This window comes from Miniopterus natalensis, chromosome 1 (assembly GCF_054644295.1).
Source record: "Miniopterus natalensis isolate mMinNat1 chromosome 1, mMinNat1.hap1, whole genome shotgun sequence".
Classification (NCBI taxonomy): Eukaryota; Metazoa; Chordata; class Mammalia; order Chiroptera; family Miniopteridae; genus Miniopterus; species Miniopterus natalensis.
The window spans coordinates 117,624,816-117,644,639 of record NC_142081.1 but is presented as its reverse complement, the minus strand read 5'-3'; the positions used below and the strand labels follow the sequence as shown (position 1 = coordinate 117,644,639).

At 41.1% G+C, this 19,824-nt stretch overlaps 1 protein-coding gene and 1 pseudogene across 1 annotated transcript in view; both read left to right on the top strand.

The window, feature by feature from the left end:
* The window catches only part of CUBN (cubilin), a 256,784-nt gene that overhangs the window by 216,869 nt on the left and 20,091 nt on the right, over positions 1-19,824 (top strand). Inside the window, exon 60 of the mRNA XM_016213239.2 lies at positions 17,108-17,316. Coding sequence (XP_016068725.2) covers positions 17,108-17,316 — 209 coding nt within the window. The remainder of the gene's footprint in view (positions 1-17,107; positions 17,317-19,824) is intronic.
* Positions 382-15,046, top strand: LOC148094370 (pre-mRNA-processing factor 6 pseudogene; annotated as a pseudogene).

Sequence of the window (19,824 nt, the reverse complement as noted above, 5' to 3'; positions counted from 1 at the left end):
ATTTGGCTGAAGTGGTCATGCTCCACAGTGCAGATTCAACATTTACAAGTACCTTTTATTCTGTGAACTTCTGCTAGTTGAGTTTCTGCCCCTCCTTTACCACAGGATCTGCTTTGGCCATGACCTTGCTCACTGATGTCACTCGTGAAGCATTTCAGACTTGCAAATGTGTTGTTAAACCTGCAAAGCCCTGTATCCTCTTATTATGCTGGTGTCACGATGCAGTGCTGCTCGGTCAGCCTATTCATGACATGCTCATACCTGGGATACCAAACTGGTGGATATAGGGTTAGATCCAGGATTTACAGTACATTTACTTACTGTGTAGTACGGTCATTTCATTTGTTTCTGAAGCAATGTATTGCGTAACACTTTGGCAAAATGTCAGGGTCAAACACTGAACTTGACCTCATTAGGTATGAAGTTCATAAGCATTTGGACCAGTGAGTTGTCAAGGAGAGTGTGAAGTGTGACCCCTTCAGGATGACATCCTAGAAGGACAAGGCGTTGCCCTAGAGAAGATGGCAATATTAGGGACAAAAGGACATCAGTGAGTAGAGGTTCATGTCCCCTAAGGCTGTAAATCCTAGACACACAACTAACACTCCTGGCTCCCTGTTGCCCACGGCCCATGTGCCAAGGATGAGGGCCACTGTCTGTCTTCCTTCATCCAGAGTATTTGTCATACAGGGGATGAGTCAGGTAGCATTAGGTCAGACTCACAGACCTTTGCTGTGAAAGAAAGGCAAATATACCAAAGTGCGTGTTTAACAAGGACAAAGTGAATCATAGCCCACAAGGTGAGGACACGTCCAAATTGGAAGAGCTGCAGACCAGAAAGTAGGTGGCCAACGGCTTCATTACATCATTACCTGGTGCGATGCTTTAGAAAAGTCCTATAATAGTTCTGAGCTCAATTTTATCCATTAAAAAAGATTACCACTTTCTGTCTTTTGAAGTATTACCACTTTCTGTCTTTTAAGAATGTGATTGGGATGAAGTAGACACTTCCTGTAAAGTATTGCACATGTCAAAGAGAAAGACCCTTTGTATTAGAAAGTAACATTGAAGTCCTGGCTTTCTGCAGGGCTCCATGTCCGTCCCCCCCCCCACCTTATCTCTGAAGTGGGCGAGGTTGATGGGTCATTATTATCAACAGGACCACTTCATGGTACGACTTCTGGTTCTTACCCATTTTTCAGTGAAATCTCACCAGCAAACCCTAAAGTACATTTTATAACTTAAATCTGAAATCACCCAATTAATTCTAAGGCTTTGCAGAGGCCTAGCACATAATTGTTACTCCAACAATATTGGCTGTATGAACAAAATAAAGAATAAGTGAATAAATTATGCCTACTTTATAATTATGTTATAGTACGCACAATAAATAAAACACATACATTATATTATATCTAGATATGCTTCATTCTCAAAATGCAATCATGCTTCATATAGTTCAGCTGTTACTTGGGATAGTAAATTGATCGCTTTTACTCTTAGAGATTTAGAACTACAAGATCAGATTCAACATTTGGGTCATGTGTGTCTGGTCTCTGGATTTTTGCCTGCTACCTTAACATCTGAAAATGTCTCTCAAACATGCTGCAGGAAAATAGGTGCCATGGTGGGATGAAGTTGAGGGAGCTGAAAAAGGGTTTGCTTGTAAGAGAAAACAGGAAAAGACAGAAGGAGAGACAGAGAAAGCTGGTGAAACCGGGCCCCAATGATGGAAAACGTGGTCACAAGAAATGGAGAAAAATACAAGAATATGTTAAATTCCCTTTGGCTTCTAGTCATTTTTCAGTGCCACAGTTTTGGTGTTAAGCTTGGGCCTTGAGAGGCATTCTAAAATTCTGTAGCAAAACAATAAAATAATCAACTTCAAAATATTCAATGACACTAAATATCAATGTGTGTATGTCTCTATGCGCTTCTTAGCAGCCTGGTATAAGCTGCCCACCCACATTACTTTTAAAAGTGCAAGTGCAGTAAGACAGCTGAATTATAGCTTGAATAATTTTATAAGTTGCTGTCAAAGAGCTCTGAGTGTAGCAATAATGGGGGTCTTACTCGAAAGCCATGTTGTCTGTCTGTTCTCTTAATGTCATTTGCTCCCTCTGATAAAGTCTGAGAATGAGGTGAGCTGAAATTGTAAACCCATTTGCAGAAAACTAGACTAAGCGTATTTCCGCCCTATTTAAGCCTTGTAACTTTCACTAGTGATGGGACTTCTCTTGGGAGCTGATGCCAAAGACAAGGTTATCTGCAGTTTATCCTTTGTGTGTTTTACTGAAAAGGGTTTTTTGCTGAGCTGGGAATGTAGAAATACGATAAAGAAACTAACAAATGCTTAGTTCACCCAAAACCTTACAAAAGCAAGTAGACAAGAGTAAAATTCCAGATCAGCAAAAAGAAAGGAAAGGTTTTTATTAAAATATATCCCAGCATCAAGAGTCTGTGCCCACCCCTCCCCACATAACCAGATTACTGCCCCTGGTCTTGAAGGGACCATTGTTGGAAAATAAAACCAGATGGTATTGTGGAGACCAAGCTAAGTGATAAAAGTGAGTTAATGGTAAATTATAAGATAACACTTTGAAAAATATTCAGGTTAACAAGAGCTGGAAACAATTATTCTTTATAACTTAAGCCATACCAGACCTCCCCAAAATGTAACCCAGTTTTGTCTCAGATAATTGGACATTTTTGGGTTAAATTTTTTGTAACCATAGATTCTCTATAATCATTATTCTTACTCAGGTCAGCCTGGCTTTTGTGTAGTGTTCCCAGGAGCATGCAAACTATATCTGATTAGCAGTAAACATTCAAAAAAATTATTTGACTGTAAATCAGTTGTTTAGAAATGAAACATTATTAGGGCTATTAGACTGTATTTATCCTGATAAATGAAAAAAATCTGTTAACTTTGTGTGGTAGCTTTATGTTCTGCTCACTCCCAAGTAAAGACTTGTCACAAAACTCCCCAGGCATAGTGATAATGGCCCCAGTCACTGAGCATCTACCTGAGGTGCTTTACACAGATACCTCATCTAATCTTCACGACTACCCCAAGGCAGGGACTATCCCACTTTACCGAGGAGGAAGCCAGAAGTGAAGAGATTAAGTACTGTGTCTGCAGCACCAGGGTTCCTAAGAAGTTGAGCCGAGCTTGGAACCAGGTGGTACTGTCTTCCAAACCCGTTGGTTTCCTAATCAGTCCAGATCATCTCTGTGGCCATCAATAAGCCGGGGACCAAGGGAGGTTCTGGGGGAGTTTTCTCAGAGGCAGGTCATTTCTTTTCTTACTTTTTTGGGTAGATAGAACTACTTTTCTCCACTTTTATCTTCTCATTTGACACTGCCTGCTTTCTAGTAGTAGCATTCCAATTTGTACCGGGTCCCAAATAATATATTTGGTAATATACTATTGTATATAAATATTGCATATAACTACAGCAGTCCCTCTTTCCTCCTTTCCACAAGGAAAGATATAATATATATTTTAATGAAATACATGGTTTACAAGTAGTATAATTCAGTGTAATTATATAATAACATTTATATTATATACTATAATGTTTTATTATAAATAATTATATATTATATAATGTTACACTATATGAATTTATTATATATTATATTTATATTATAAACTTTACAAAATATTCTTATATAAATATATAATGTATATTTTATTATATAGAAGATATTTAAATAATTATAGTATTTATATTATAAATAATACTTACATTTACAAATAACAATTTATATATGAAATAAATATGCATATACATTTTCAAATTTTTGATAACTTGATTTTGTAATTGCCAATATTGAGTAAATAGAGTATTGCCTGTTTAAAATAGTGTTGCTGCACACTGCTGTGTCCTGAATTTTACAAATTAATAACTTTGCTCTGCTTGCTGAAATCTAATACTCAGAGATTAAATTTTCTTAAGTAACAGACCTAACATAATTTATCATCGCAAATTTTTAGCTAGAGAAGCGTTTTCCTTACAACCTACTCCTTAGGCAGTGTCTAAAGTCTTTTAGTGATATTTTTATTGTTGTCCTGCTCATTGTTTTTTCACAATCAAATATGCCACAAAAGTCAACAAAATTATCTTTAAAAACAGGTTAATACATAAAACCAAAAAGTCATTTGTTTACAAAGATTATATGTACACACACACATGCACATACATTCACACACATGCACACATACATAATGTTTATAATACAGTAATAACTTTATAAATCAGGAAATATATTTAATTTAAATAATTCCCCTTATAAACTTAGACTAGAAAGCAAAAATCCATCTAATAAGAAATATTTATATTTTCTATACATTCCTCCATTGCTTGTTCAATAATAATATGCAGGCAATGAGTGTTTTCCTATTCTTGAGAAGTTTACTAGGTAGAAGAATCGGCAAAAAACGTAAATTTGGTATGGTAAGTGCTTTTTGACAGAAGTATGTGCAGAGGACAGTGGAAGAAGAAAAGAAAGGATCTGTGGTACTTTGGTATATAGTAAAGAGGACACGAGATTGTTAGAGAAAGCAGCTCAGAGAATATGAACCCTCAATTATATTGAAATTGTTATGAATGTAAGCTCTGGAGCTGGACTTCCTAAGTTCAAACCGAGTTCTTACACATTCCAAGTTTGACAGTGGACAGATGACCTATCCTCTGCCTTGATTTTCTCCTCTGTAAAATGGGCACACTAATAATAACTATCTCATAGGGCTGTGGTGAAGATTACACTAAAGCATTCCCTGACTCTCATTTGGCATGCAGTAAATTTTAGCTATATATAGTATCAACTTGGAAGGGCGAGAAGACATTCACTGGGAAACAGACATTGCGTGGGAAAAATAAAGCTTGCATAAAGTTACAGATGCGTGCGTTTCAGAGGCTACAGGCTGCCTGCCCATTGTATGGTAATGCTTTGGGGTACAGGTGGCTAACAAGGGAAGCTGAGAGCGAAGAGATAAGCCGGGGCTGGCTGTGGAGGGCTTTGTCTCACCTGCGGAGGGAAAGCCTTGATTGTTTTGTGCTGAGAGTACTAAGACCTAATTAGATTTGGTTTTGGTTGGTTGGTTTTTTGCTTTTTTTAACCCTTACCCGAGGATATTTTTTCCATTGCTTTTCAGAGAGGGGGAGGGGGAATTGAAAGAAAGAGAGAGAAACATTAATGTGAGAGAGACACATCGGTCGGTTGCCTCCCGCACGCAGCCCAACCCAGGAAGGGATTGAGCTGCGACCGAGGTACGAGCCCTTGGCCGGAATCGAACCCAGAACCCTTCAGTCCTCGGGCCCACGCTCTAACCACTGAGCCAAACAGGCTGGGGCGGATTTGGTTTTGAAAACATTCTTGCACGTGTGAGGATGATGTTTTGAAGTAGGGGGCAGCAAATTTAGGCAGGAAAAAATTCGGAAAGCGTTGCGATAGTTAAGGCAGGAGGTGATAGGAGCAGTGGCAGTGTGAAAATAAAGAGGGGGATTGAAAGGAGAAATACTTAAGATGTGGAATCAACAGGACACAAGAGTGTTTGAACGAGGTAGTGAGGGAGCAGGAAAAAAATGATGGTCCTAAGGTTTCTGGACAGTATTCTGTGATGCCACCACCAAATATAAAATTTCTAGAAGAGCACCAGGTTTCGTAGGAGAAATAATAATGTTTGTTTTCGGCATGGAAAATTTGGTGCCTTTAAGATAGCCAGCTGACGTTCAGTAGGTAGCCAGGTAGGAGAGTCAGAAGCTCAGTAGAAAGGTCTGTCCTTCTCACATGGCACATACACATTTAAAATTATCCTCTCTCCCAGTGGATTGACTCATGTCATTCTGCAATATCCTGGTTTTATTTGTTTGTTTGCTTAATATATCTTTATTGATTTCAGGGAGAGGAAAGGAGGGGGAGAGAGAGAGAGAGAAGCATCAATGATGAGAGGGTCATTGATCGGTCACAGCCCGCAACCCGGGCATGTGTCCTGACCGGGAATCGAACCCCGATCACCTGGATCCTAGGCCGACCTCAACCGCTGAGTGACGCCCGGCCGGGCCCGTTTTTAATGCTTCCTGCCTTCCTGTCTACTTTCTCTGATGTAGTGTAGCTTCCCTAGCTTCCTTTCCATTCACGTTTGCATAGTATATTGTTCAGTCTCCTCACTTTCAGCCTTTTGCTATCTCAAAGACTATATTTGGATTTTGTTTTGCTTTATCCTTCAGTTGGAGAATTTAATGCATTCACATCAAATAAAATTGCAAACATTATTGGATTTAAACAGACGGTTGCATTACTGGGATCCTGTTGGTCCCACCTTTTCTTATGTTGTTTTTTTAAATTATTCTTTCTTGCCTTTTTTTAATTGATCAGTTTTTATTACTCTTTAAAATATATATTACGTGTACATTTTTTTATTCTTCTTTTGGTGGTTACATTAGAGATTATAATATTCACTCTTGACTCATTAGAAGCTAACTTAAAACTAATCCTTTTACTACTTCATGATAAGTCAAGGACCTTAAAACCTTTTAAGTTCATTTACCCACTTCCTGTCTTTTGTGGTATTAATGTTAATTATATTAATTGTGTATATTTTAGGCAATAAAACATTTTCATTGTTTCATGCAATTAGTAATGATATATACTTACCCTTGTTGTTTTTTCTTCCTCAATTTCTATGCTTCCGTAGGGGTTGCATTACTTTCTTTTAGAAGAACTCCATTTAGTGGTTTTTGATTTATTGCACAACTTCTGGTAAAAACTTTTGTTGGTTTTTGTTCTTCAGAAAAAGACTTTATTTTGTCTTAAATTTAGTGGGATATTTTTTTCTGAATATAGAATTATAATTTGGCATTTATTTTATTCAGCACTTTATGATGCTATCCCATGGTCATCTGGATTCTATCCTTTTGGTTAGGAAGTCACTGAAGGGTACTTTCTGTGCTGTCCATACTGTGAGACCCCCAACCCACTTCATCCCTTTGTAGAATGCTGTGTTCTACAATGAGCTATCACTGTGTGTGTGTGTGGGTGTGGGTGTGGGTGTGGGTGTGGGTGTGTGTCTGTGGGTGGGTGGGTGGGTGTGTGACTATTTTGACCAGGATTATCGGATAATGTGGTTTTAATTTGCATTTCCCTAAAGGTGAACAATTTTCTTGTGCTTTTTTGTTATGTTAAATCATCTTTGCTGAAATATCTATTCATATATTTTGCCTATTTTCTAATTAGGTTATTTGTTTTTTCAGTGTTGGGCTTGAGAATTCTTTATACATTCTGAAAGAGTAGTCCTATGTGGTTCCCAAATATTTTCTCCCAATACATAGCTTGTCTTTTCATCCTTTTAAATTCCTTTCTTAGCCCCAAAGCTTTTAATTTTGATAAAATCTGGTTTATCCATTTTTTCTTTTATATATCATGCTTTTGATGTTGATGCTAAGGACTCTGCCTATCCTGAGGTCTGAAAGATTTTCTGCCCTGAATTCACATAAAAGTTTCATGGTTTACATTTTTCATTTTATGTCTATGATCCATTTTAAAGGAATTTTTGTTTAATGTCTGAGGTTTAGGTTGATGTTAACTTTTTGCCTCTGATGTCCCATTGCTCCAGCACCATTTGCTGCAAAGACTATCTCTCCATTAAATTGTTTTTGCACCTTTGTAATAAATCAGTTGGGCATATTTGTGGGGGTCTATTTCTGGGTTCTCTATTCTGTCCCATTGATTTGGTATCTAAACCTCCACCAATATTGCACTGTCTTGATTACTATTGTTATACAGTAAACCTTAATATATGATAGACTGATTTCTCTTACTTTATTCTGCTTTGTCAAGATTATTTTAGCTATTCGAAGGCCTGTGCCTTTCCATGTAAACTTTATATAAACTTTTTTAGGTTGACGTAAAAATCTTGCTGGGATTTTGATAGGAGTTGCATCAATTTGGGAATAATTGTCATCTTTATTATATTGAGTTTTCCAATCTGGGAACACATATGTCTCTTCATTTATTTAGATCTTGTTTGATTTCTTTTATCATTTTGTAATTTTTAGCACATAGATCCTATATGTGTTTCACTGTGTATACCTCAGGATAGTGTTTTCTTTGGAGCAATTGGGTTTTTAGTTTTGATTCCCACATGTTTATTGTTAGTATATATAAATGTGATTGATTTTTGTGTATTGCTCTTATATCCAGAGTTTTTGCTGAACTCACAATAAATGTTCTAGGAATTTTTGTGCAAATAATGGGATTCTTACATTCAGAAACAGTATCAATTTCACTCTTTCCTTTCCAGTGTGTATATTGTTTTCCTTGCCTATTACACTGGCAAGGATTTTCAATAATATGCTTAATAAAAGTGGTGAGAGAGAAAAATGTTCTTGCCTTGTTTCTAATCTGGAAGAAGAGCATTTAATTTTTACCATTAAGTATTATCTTAGCTGTGGAATTTTTGTAGATACTCTTTTCAAGTTGAAAAAATTCCCTTTTATTCCTGGTTTTCTGAGTGTTCTTATCATGAATGTGTTGGATGTTGTCAAATTCTTTTTCTGCATCAGTTGGTATGGCCATATCATTTTGTTTAGTAAATCATTTTTGAAATTTCAAAGTTGGCAAGAATAATTCTCATGAAATGCTCATAATGATACACACGGTGTTTTCAATAATACCTAAATAATGCAAAATAAGTTAAAAGATAATAAAATTATCATTATCCTATGTTTTTTATACATTGCAGTGTTCTCTTCCTAGTGACTTTAACTACTGATTAGCTGCTAAATTACTTTTCTCTTAGTAAATTACCTTTTTTTTAGTATTTTAGTTTTATAATTCCCAAATATTACCAGACTAAATATATATTCTAAGTTAAATTAGGCTGGTTTTCAAATTAGGATATCTAAAATGAGTCAAAGAGAGTGACATTCGAAAAAACAAACAAAAAAATAACAACATACAACTCATGTTACAAAAACCATTAAATTTTTTTTTTGCATAACATAAATACTTAAAAGGTTGTACATGATTGAGGTTAGGAGTAAAAGAATAAATTCAATTTACTTTTAGAGAAAAAACACATGTTCATGTGGAACCTAGTTGAATTTTTAAAACAAATTCACTGTTTTAGGACAGTTGTATACTGGGCTTTGAAAACCACAAGCTCTCTTGGTTCATCCCATTTCCCTAAAGCAACAGCTTAAAATGCTTTTATGTCCTACTTCCTGTGCATCACTGAGCTTCCTCCAACTGCAAGCTAAGGCTGCAGCTGGCTCACCAGGAAACAGGAAAATGCTTGAAGTCAGGCCAACTTTAATCAGACTGCCAGCCAGCCACCATTTGTCCAAGTAGTGGCTGTCTAGTGATGGATAGAGATGCTATCCAGAAGACCTCAATAAAACATCAGCCACATGTCATGTCAGCCACAAAAATGTCAATTCTCAGGGTAGCTATTTAGAAATGTATCAGACTCCATAAAGCCTTCAAGATGGTTTGCTTAGATAATACAGCTATTTCTTACATTATCAGATTTATCCTGGCTTGAGCTTTACTCTGAAGTTTAATAATTGGGGAGAAGTAATCTAGGATTCAGTTACTGATTTTTAATTAAGTAGATCTTGACCCAGATCTCACTGCTTACTCTGGGTTTATATTTCCAATATTTTTGTAGCCAAAAATTTTCTTTCTCTGGAGAAATAGCTTTTTGTCGTGCGTGCTTCCAATTTGGGGAAGAAGGTTGGAGTGACATTGCAGAGTGCTCCTGACACACACAGCTTGACTGATGGAGACACTGATGGATGGGAGCTCACCAGAGGGTAGAAAAATGTGTAGTGACAAGGAAGTTGATGGGTTTATGATGCTAAAGCACATGTCAAGGTTTAGGTCTTATGCTAGTTTTTATAAAAAGAATTTTAATATAGTAAATAAATATTATTTTCTTATGTATGAAACTATTTCATATTCAGAGTATTCCTATTCTACTCAGCTATTGTTGAAATACAGAAATAGTAATGTGGTAATAATACTTTTTGGTGGATAACCCTTCATCTTTGTAGTTCCCAAAGGCACATGTTTATGTTACCTTTTGCCATAGGAGGAGCAAAAGCACAGAGCATTTGTACATATGTTTAGATGTAAAAATTGGAAAGCCCTGGCCTGTGTTGCTCAGTGGTTAGAGCATTGGCCTGTGCACTGGAGGGTGGAGGGTTCAATTCCCAGTTAAGGGCACCTACCTGCGTTGCAGGTTGGATCCCTGGTTCCGGTCACAGCATGTGCAGGAGACAACCAATGGATGTGTCTCTCTCACATCGATGTTTCTCTCTCTCTCTCCCTCCCTCCCTTCCACTTTTCCACTCTCTCTAAAATTCAATGGGAAAAATATACTCAGGTGAGGATTAACAACAACAACAGAAGGAGAAACATACAGAATAATATTGAATGCAAACTATAACTGAAGTTATTTTTAAAAAAGAGTGGGGGAATCAGAGCAATTATAACAATATCCTGTACCATACTAACACCAAAAGGAGTTTGCTCGTATGTGACTTCACTCATGCTACTCATGCATTTACTTCAATCATTTGACCATTCATATAATTATATTTACTCATATTCATATATAATATGTGTTATAGAAGTCATTCAGATAATGTATTATTTTAATTATTTGACTATTTTGGAAAGGATTATCTGTGATAATGTTAGTTTTTCATTTTTATTATTTTGTGTGTATCTTTAAGAATTAAGCAATGTGCTTTATTACAGTTTGATAAGTCAAGTTATTTATTGGTTGAATATTACCGTAATAAGGGTGCATAACAAACCAACTAAATCTCAGTGGTTTATACCAGAGCATTTATTTGTATCACCATCGGTCTGTAGACTGCTTTGCCTTCCTCTGTTCCTGGCTGCAGGCTAACTTTGCTTGGCTCTAGACCTCAGGCTGGGCTCAGGCCTGCTTTATATCTACTGTCTCTTTCACCAGCAGTCATGGGAGCAGGGGCTCGGGGTGAACCACAGGGGTACGAAAGGCCAAGCAAAAGACACAGGCCCATTTAGGGCCTCTTTCCACTTCATGACCAGTAATATTCCAATGCCTAAAGCAAGGCATATGGTCAAACCTAACATCAAGGGGACAGAAAAATGTCCTCTGCCCATTCTAGTGCACAGCAAAGAGAGAAACTGATGACAGAGGGGCCGGAGAATTAAGAATCAGCCGGGAAGCCTTGCCTCTGGCCTCGGGTCCCTGCCTCCCCTCCCAGCGCTCGTCCCCGCCTGCACCTGGGACAAGAGAGGCGGTTCCTGGGCATGACCAAGCCGCTCGCCCACCTGCCCGGGCTGGGCCGAGGTGCCACTGGCTTCAGCACCCGGTCAGGCACTGGGCCCCCCCAGGATGCCAATGATGCTGTGGACAACCGCCATGCGCCTCTGGGCAAGAGGACCATCGGGGGACCAGATGAAGAAAAGCCAGGCGTGGGACAGCAAAGGTGAGGAACTGAATGACACCAACTATGACGAGTTTAATGGGTATGCGGGGAGCTTCTTCTCAAGGGGGCCCTGGGAAACGGACCATGAGGAAGTGGATGCCATTTACACAGCTCTGGATACAAGGATGGATGAAAGGAGAAAAGAAAGAAGGGAGCAAAGGGAGAAAGAAGAAATTGAGAAATACGGTACGGAACACCCCCAAATCCAACAGCAGTTCTCAGATCTCAAAAGGAAGTCGGCAGAAGCCACAGAGGAAGAGTGGCTGAGCATCCCTGAGGTTGGCGACACCAGGAACAAACGCCAGTGGAACCCACGCTATGAGAAGCTGACCCCTGCTCCTGACAGCTTCATTGCCAAACATTTGCAGACTGGAGAGAACTGTACTTCAGTGGATTCCTGACAAACTCAATTTGGAGGTCTTAACACACCCTATTCTGGTGGGCAAACACTCCATACACAGGTGGATGACACCCGGATTGATGACACCTGGCACAGGTGAGCTAGACATGAGGAAGATTGTCCACGCTGATGGACATGAGGCTGAGCCAGGTATCAGAAAGGCCTGGCTGCTCCTAAAGTCTGTTCAGGAGACAAACCCTCACCACCCCCAGCCTGGATCCCATCCACCTGCCTGGAGGAAGTGACCGGAAAGCTGCAAGTTGCTGGGAGCTTCATCATGAAGGGGACGCAGATGTGCCCTAAGAGTGAAGACGTCTGGTTAGGAGCAGCCAGGTTGCAGCCTGGGGACACTGCCAAGGCCCTGGTGGCCCAAGCTTTCCGTCACCTCCCACAGTCTGTTAGGATTTACATCAGAGCGGCAGAGCTGGAAACGGACATTCATGCCAAGAAGCAGGTGTTTTGGAAAGCCCTGGAACATACACCCAACTTTGTTCACTTGTGGAAGGCGGCCCGCTGGGCTGGAAGAGCCTGGAGACGCTAGAATCCTGCTCAGCAGAGCGGTGGGGGTGCCTCCCTCTAGCGAGGCTGGAGACCTGCGAAAATGCCCTCGAGGTCCCGAACAAGGCCCCTGAGAACATCCCCACACCGGTACATCTGGGTCCCCGCCGCCAGGCTGCAGGAGGGCTGCGGAAACACGCAGAGGGTGCAGCTCATCCGCCCAGCCGCCGCCGCCCCGCGCGCCAGCCGGTGGATCCAGGATGTCCAGGGGGTGCGGGGCTGGCAGTGTGGCCACCCGCCGGGCAGCCCTGTGAGCCGTGATGGGCACTGGGATGGAGGAGGGCTCGGAAGCCCACCTGGATGGAAGATGCCCCCCGCTGCGTGGCCCACAACGCCCTGGAGTGCGCACGAGCCATCTACACCTGCGCCCCAGAAATGTCCCCAGCGTGAGCGGGTGACTGCGAGCCGCGGACCCCGAGAAGAGCCGCGGCACCGGGGAGCCCCGGAGGCGCTCCTGCAGAGGCCGTGGCCCCGTGCCCCAAAGCGGAGGTGCTGGGGCCCAGGGGCGATGCGCGCGGCGGAGCATCCCGGCCCTGGCCTTGCACGCAGCGCGCGGCGGGGAGGCCTGGCCCGGGCCCTGGAGCTGGAATCCGGGTGCACCGAGAGCGAGCGCGCCTGGCGGCTGCGGGCAAGGCTCGGAGCAGCGCACCCGCTGCCACCCGTGTTCGTGAAGCCCGTGAGGCTGGGGTGGGTGCTGGGAGCATCGGGGAGCTCTGCGAGGAGGCCCTGAAGCACCACGAGGATTTCCCCGAGCTGCGGGCGAGGAAGGGGCAGGTGGAGGAGCAGGAGGGGCGGGCGGACAAGGCTCGGGAGGCCACGGCCAGGGCCCGAAGAAATGTCCCCGCTTCACACCCCTGTGGCTTTTGCTCTCCGGGCTAGAGGAGAAGACTGGGCAGCTGGCCCGAGCTCGGCCCATTTTGGAGAAGTCTCGCCTGAAGAGCCCAAAGAACCCCGCCCGGCCTGTGGCTGGAGTCTGTGCGGCGGGAGTACCGGGAACAGCCCGCGCGCCCTCAGCCCGCGCTGCGGGGGCCGGCCCCGGGCCCTGCGGTCCGAAGCCGGCTTCCTGGAGGCGAGGCCCCAGCTGGAGGCCAAGGGTGTCCGCGCCCCGAAGTGTGAGCACGGCCCGCGCGTGCTCCTGGCCGTGGCCAAGCTGCTTTGGAGCCAGGGGAAGACCAGCGAGGCCAGGGAGAGGCTCCGCCGCGCCGTGAAGATCCCCAGGGACCTGGGGGCCCCCGCGCGCCCTTCTGCGCGTTTGAGGCGCAGCGCGGCACCCGCGCGGGGGGGGGGGGGGGGGGGGCGGGGGCGGCCGCAGCAGGTGAGGGGCGCCGCCAGACCGCGGAGCCAGGCCCCGCGAGCGGTGGGGCGCCCTGTCCAGAGCCTGCCGTGGGGGGGGGGGGGGGGGGCGGCAGGGCCCCAGCTGTCCGTCCTGCTCTGGAATGAAAGGTTTTCTAGGTAACCTGTAAACAAACAAACAAACCAGAATCATCCAATCTACCGCTCAGCCTGTGGCAATATGTGCCAACGACTTACGGATTCTGGATCTGGGGTTCCTTGTCGGAAGGAGACTGTTTCTGTCTTATGACATTATTATTAGTAGCAGCAGTAGCAGCAGTAGTAGTGGTGGTGGTGATATTGTATAATAAGTGTGTTTAACGGCACTTACTGTTATAGCCCTGTTCTCATTCTGCCCTTATTAACTTATTAGTAACAATTAACAAGTAGTAATAAAATATAAGCTTGAATTGTTTTTTAATCCTCCTGTGAGGGTATTTTTTCCATTGGCTTTTTTAGAGAGAGAGGAAGGGAGGGAGAGGGGAAGGGAGAAGGAGAAACATACATCTGAGAGAGATACACTGAGTGTTTGCCTCCCACAGGTGCCCCGACTGGGCGGGGGATCGGACCTGCAACCCAGGTACATGCCCTTGATGGGGAATCAAACCCTTGACCTTTAGGCGCACAGGCCGAAGCTCTACCACTTGAGCCACACCAGCCAGGGCTATAACTTGAATTTTTAAAAATAGCATTTAGTTTTCTGGAGCTGATATATTAATAGAATAAAGCCCAGCAGCAGCATTTTTCTGTACACAAACCTCCAAGTCTTTATTGCCCCTTGCTACTCCAGCCCAGACCAGGGCAGTGTCCTCTTATCTGGTATCACCTCCTCCAGCCCTGTTCCCTTACATGTAAATGGTACCACCAGATGCAATTTTAGATCAGACGGGACTAGAAAGTGCATCCTGATCCTACCCCTCCTCTGATTAAAACCTTTCCAGTGGACCGCATTGCCCACAGAATAAAGTCTAAATGTCAAATTCTGTACTCTGACATTTGAGGCCCTCTATAGAACAGCCCATCCTGTTTCCTAATCTTCACATTATTCTCTTTCATGAACTCTGTTGTTTTCACAAAAAGAATTTGGCTTTCCTACGCGTGTAATGTGAACTCTTGTCCACTTAACTTTGGTTATGAGTCACTGTCAGCCTAGAATTGCCAGCACCAACCCCATCTCTATCTGGTCTTGTCCTATTTATCCTTCAAGGCCAGATCAAATGTCCCCACCCCCTTGAACATTCTAGATCCTTATAGCCGGAAGTAATCTCCCCTTCTTGCAAAACTCACGAGACTTTTCCTGCCTCTTTTATGGCAGGAAAGTTTCTAAATTGTACTATCATTATTTATCTTTGTGATTTTTTTAATGCTCACCTGAGGAGTGAGGATATTTTCCATTGATTTTTATTTTTTATTTTAGAGAGAGGGGGAGAGGGAGAGAAAGAGAGGAGAGAGAAACATAGATGTAAGAGAGACACATAGATTGTTTCCTCCCACATGCACCCCAACTGGGGCCAGAGATTGAGCCAGCAACCCAGGTACTTACCCTTGACCGGGAATCAAACCTGAGACTCTCCAGAGCACAAGCCAACTCTCTAACCACTGAACACACCAGCCAGGGCTATCTGTGTCTTATCATTGCTATTGAACAACTATTCGTCTTTTTTCCACCTCAATACTAAATATATTTCATTCACTATTAAAACACTATTTATTGAATAAATAAATAAATTTATCAGTTCATTAATATCTTAAGTAATTGTTCTTCCCTGCTAAGCATGTTAATAAACTTAAGTGGTTTCCTTAAGTAAGAATCAGTTAATACCAAAATAAAAGCTGGGCAAACTCCAATTCTTTTTTTTTTTAGTTTACAGGCCTGTTTAATATGAAAAGAATTATTAGAGTCATATCATGAAGCACTGTGCATTGCTTTGGTTTCAGAATAATTCTGTCCTAGATACCATATATGGAAATATCAGAGACTGGGCCTTTGTAAGAATTTCAGCTCCAGAAAACGTCTGACTACGCCAATAATCTATACTTTGACCGGACTTAGGAGCTGAGGACAAGGCAGTCTGACCTACTAAATAATGCATCTCTTCTGAAAAACAGTGCCCGTTGATAGCCTTAGCCTCTGAGGAGGGAGAGCTGCCATTGTGCCTATTTCCTGCCAAGCTCCAAGTCCAAAATCTTAGTGCCCCCTAATGTTGAAAGCAACCCTTTCACTGTTAATAGCTAAATAAATGGAGTAAGAAAAATAAGTGACTCATTGCTCTAAACAATAAAAGTTTCCCTTTGAAATAAAAATTTATAAATTTTCCAAAAGAAAAGTGAAGACCAATGTCAGTGAAATTTAACTTTGAAAGGAGTAATGATCTATATTTGTGTAGAATGCAAGCTTTATGGACATTCCTTTGAGCACCTATTTAATCTCTAGTCCTTGAGGGCTATCTTGAGCTTAATTCATCCTCACTGTTTCTTTTGAAATTGTCCATCGTTTTCCTTCCTTTTATGTCCTTCTTACATCATTCCTGAGGTATTTGCTTAGGCTGTGGAGAGACTGAAACTAAACCCAGTGTTCTGAGGATTTTCTGGGGGTTTTTTATAGTAGAGCACTTAGTCATTTCCAGAGTATTTTTCTTAATCCCTCTCTTTTTATTTTGAATTTCAAAATTTTTATTTTAAAGTCAACTTTTTTCTTCAATAAAGGTCTTCTTCTTTAGCTCCTCTTTCTTTTTGGAAAAGAAAAAATTAAGTATAGAGTGTGGTTTAATATGAACTGGACTGTAGTGTTAAATGCTCTCAGATTCTTTCTAACATTACTTAAAATAAAAGGTTTGTCGGGAGCCAGCGTTCTTGGCATGTTGGGTAAATTCTTCATAAATTCAGTTTTCAATTGGATAGTGTCCATAAAAGCAAAACATAATAGTAAAACATGTTCATGCTTTCCACCGCTTTTATTATGCAAAACACCATTTTCTATAATCTTGGATTTTTGAGGCTAGAAAAAGCTTTAATAAATCACATCAGCAGGTCTAAAAATGCACATAGAGCCAAATTCGGTTTCCCATTTTTCTAAGCAGCTATGTGTGAGTAAGAAGAAAGGGACTGAGGGGTTGGTGAGAGGAGTGGAGAGGAAATAGGTAGTGAAGAAGTTAAGGCAAGTAGCAGCAACACCCACATCAGCCCACTGAAGCTCAGGGGCAGCCTGATAATAGTTTTAAAAGTGTGAGAGAAAATAGAAACGATATGAATTTTAAAAGCCTCCATGTAGAATGTAAGATGTGTTCTCCTCGGTCTGCTTAGTGATGTCTTTGTTTTAACACAGGGCCTCGGCAAGGATGTGGTGGCTATCTGACAGCCTCAAATTACACCTTTGCCTCTCCTGATTCTGATTCAGATGGAAGATATGACAAGAATTTAAACTGCGTATGGTTCATAATTGCACCTGTAAACAAACTCATTAAACTCACCTTCAATACGTTTGCTCTGGAGTCAGCATCCACTTTGCAAAGATGCATTTATGATTATGTAAAGGTAAGGCTGTTATATTTCTTGGCAGAGTGTTCTAATCCAGACTTTGATATGGTATATTCTACTTCACACCATATAGGGAGTTTTGGAAATTGTGAGTACCACTAATTTTTAAAATGACCTATACTTCAATGATATAATGTATAATATTACAGATGCTTCATCTTCATATCAAATTAATGTTTAGTATGGATGACTCAAAAACTTTGAGTGGCTTCTAACACTAGCTCTAAGATTCACTGTTCATCCATGCCTCCTTAGGAAATGATCTGCGGACCAAGCTTGTATAAGAAGAGATACTCAAAGCACCTTTGGCAAATCCTGCATATAATAATCACCCCTTAACTTATCTATTTTTAAAGTTTATATATTTACTTTTCATATTATCTTTATAGGTGGAAAACAACTTAGTTCTAAAATCTCATTGAAAGTAAATCAAGGGACTTCTCAATGTTTAATGACTCTTCAATATTAAATTATTTTATCTATCAGGCTATATGAATTTGAGAGTTTTAAGAAGTGTCAATCAATATATAGTACTACATTCTTGGGGAAAAGTGAGTATGGCAAGATTTCTAACAATGAGGAGGTTAAATCTGATTACCAAGTTAGGGGATGATACAAGCGAATCAACAATAAGCAACCAGGATAGTTAAATTTAAGTGCTAAGTAATGCTTTGGATACAGGATTAAAGCAGTGTGCAAGTTTAAAAGGGAGGAAAGTTTGTGATTGTCTGGTGTGACCAAGAAAGACTTCTTAGAGAGAGGGAATGCTTATTCAAGTCAGGAGAGGAGGCACTCCAGGCTAGTGGAACGTGAGAGAAGGCATGGACATGGGAATGTGCATGTTCCTGAAATAGTGAGGGGCTGGCTCTATAAGAGCAGAATATTACTAAAGAGTAGCAAGAAACAAGATTGTGTAGTGCAGAAATTCTCAGAGTACAAAGGATCTTGAAAGTCAAACTAAAGAATTTAGATTTTATGCAGTTAAAAATAAAGAGTCATTGAAGGTTTTCCAATCAATCCAAGTGATACAGGTTGAGAGCAGAATTTAAGAAGGCTAATCAGGAATCGGGACTCTGGGTGAATTGTCACAGAGTCTGGAGTTAGGGCCCCAAGGTGAGGCTACCTTTATGTCAGGAGGGTACAGAGATGGTAGAGATAACAAGCCTGGTGCAAGAGAAACTTTTTAAGTTCAAAATCATGTTAAATTTTAAAGAAATTGTTGTGTGTTTTTAAACAGGGAAGGAAAAGTCATAGGTGGACACGCACTTGAGCCCTTAATTATATACTGTCTCATATTTTACTGTGATAAGCACCAAGCCTAAGAAAGCAGAAGAATGCCAGTGCTATTAGGAAGAGACCATGCTCCTGTAAGGGATTGGTACAGGTTGGATCATAGCAGGGCAGACAAATGGCATGGCCTGTGGGCAGGGGATGGAACAGAGCTCCAGCAACAAACAGACCAGAGAGGAGATAGCAAAAGAGCACTCCTGACATCAGGGGAAACGGGGCTTTCCTTCAGGGGGACAGCCTGGAGCTAGAAAGCCAGAGACCCACTCAACCCCAGGGAAGGTTCACAGTGAGGCAACTGGACAACAAAGGACAGGAAACACGAGTCATGGAAAAACAAACAAAAAACAACAGCCAGGAATAGTATGGTATCACTGAAGTCAAGGAGAGAGCCTTTCACCAAGGATGGGTGGTCGATACTTTTAAATTGTAAATTAGAGGCCAGGAAAGGTTAAGATGAAGGAGAAACTCATTAGATTGGCTGACAACTTTAAATAAAGTATTGGCACAGAAGCAGGATCAGAGGGAGTTCGTGAAAAACTAAAGATAACAAGAAATGTCAGTTCGGGTTGAATGGTTCCTTTCTGAAATGAGACCAGAACGGCCGCAGCAGCAGTAAAGCTGATGTTCAAGACAGTTCGACAGTTACTTAAATTTTGCAAAAAGGTAACAAGTGTTAGAGAAAGATAATATGCGCTCAAACCCAATTTTACCACCTGACAAATTTTGTGTCTCCCTGATTCTTATCACTGCATCTATTAAAAAACAAACAAAATCATGCAATCATACCTACCTTGCAAAGCTATATTGAGGATAAAGATAATATATGTGAGACTGCGCAACACTGTGCCTGACGTATGACTTATAAACAAATGTATTTCTTTATTTTTCCCATTGTGAAGTTACAGAAGGCATGAGGCTGTACAATCTCCCTTTCTTAAAATATTAAACGTAATTGATTTGTGTATACATTATTTTAAATATAAACTCATATAGAGTGTTTGGTCCTTCTGGAAAGATTAATAGGACTTATTCTCAAGATCCATTTCCATATAGAAGATTGTGATTTGATAATCTAATTAAAACAACTAGTAATTTTAGGACAGAAATAGCAATATTGAAAACAAGGAGTTATTTTCTAGCTTAGAGCTATAATTCTTTAAAAAAAAGAAAATCTGTTTAGATCTACTCTTATTTTCCTTCTTGGGAAAGCAATTT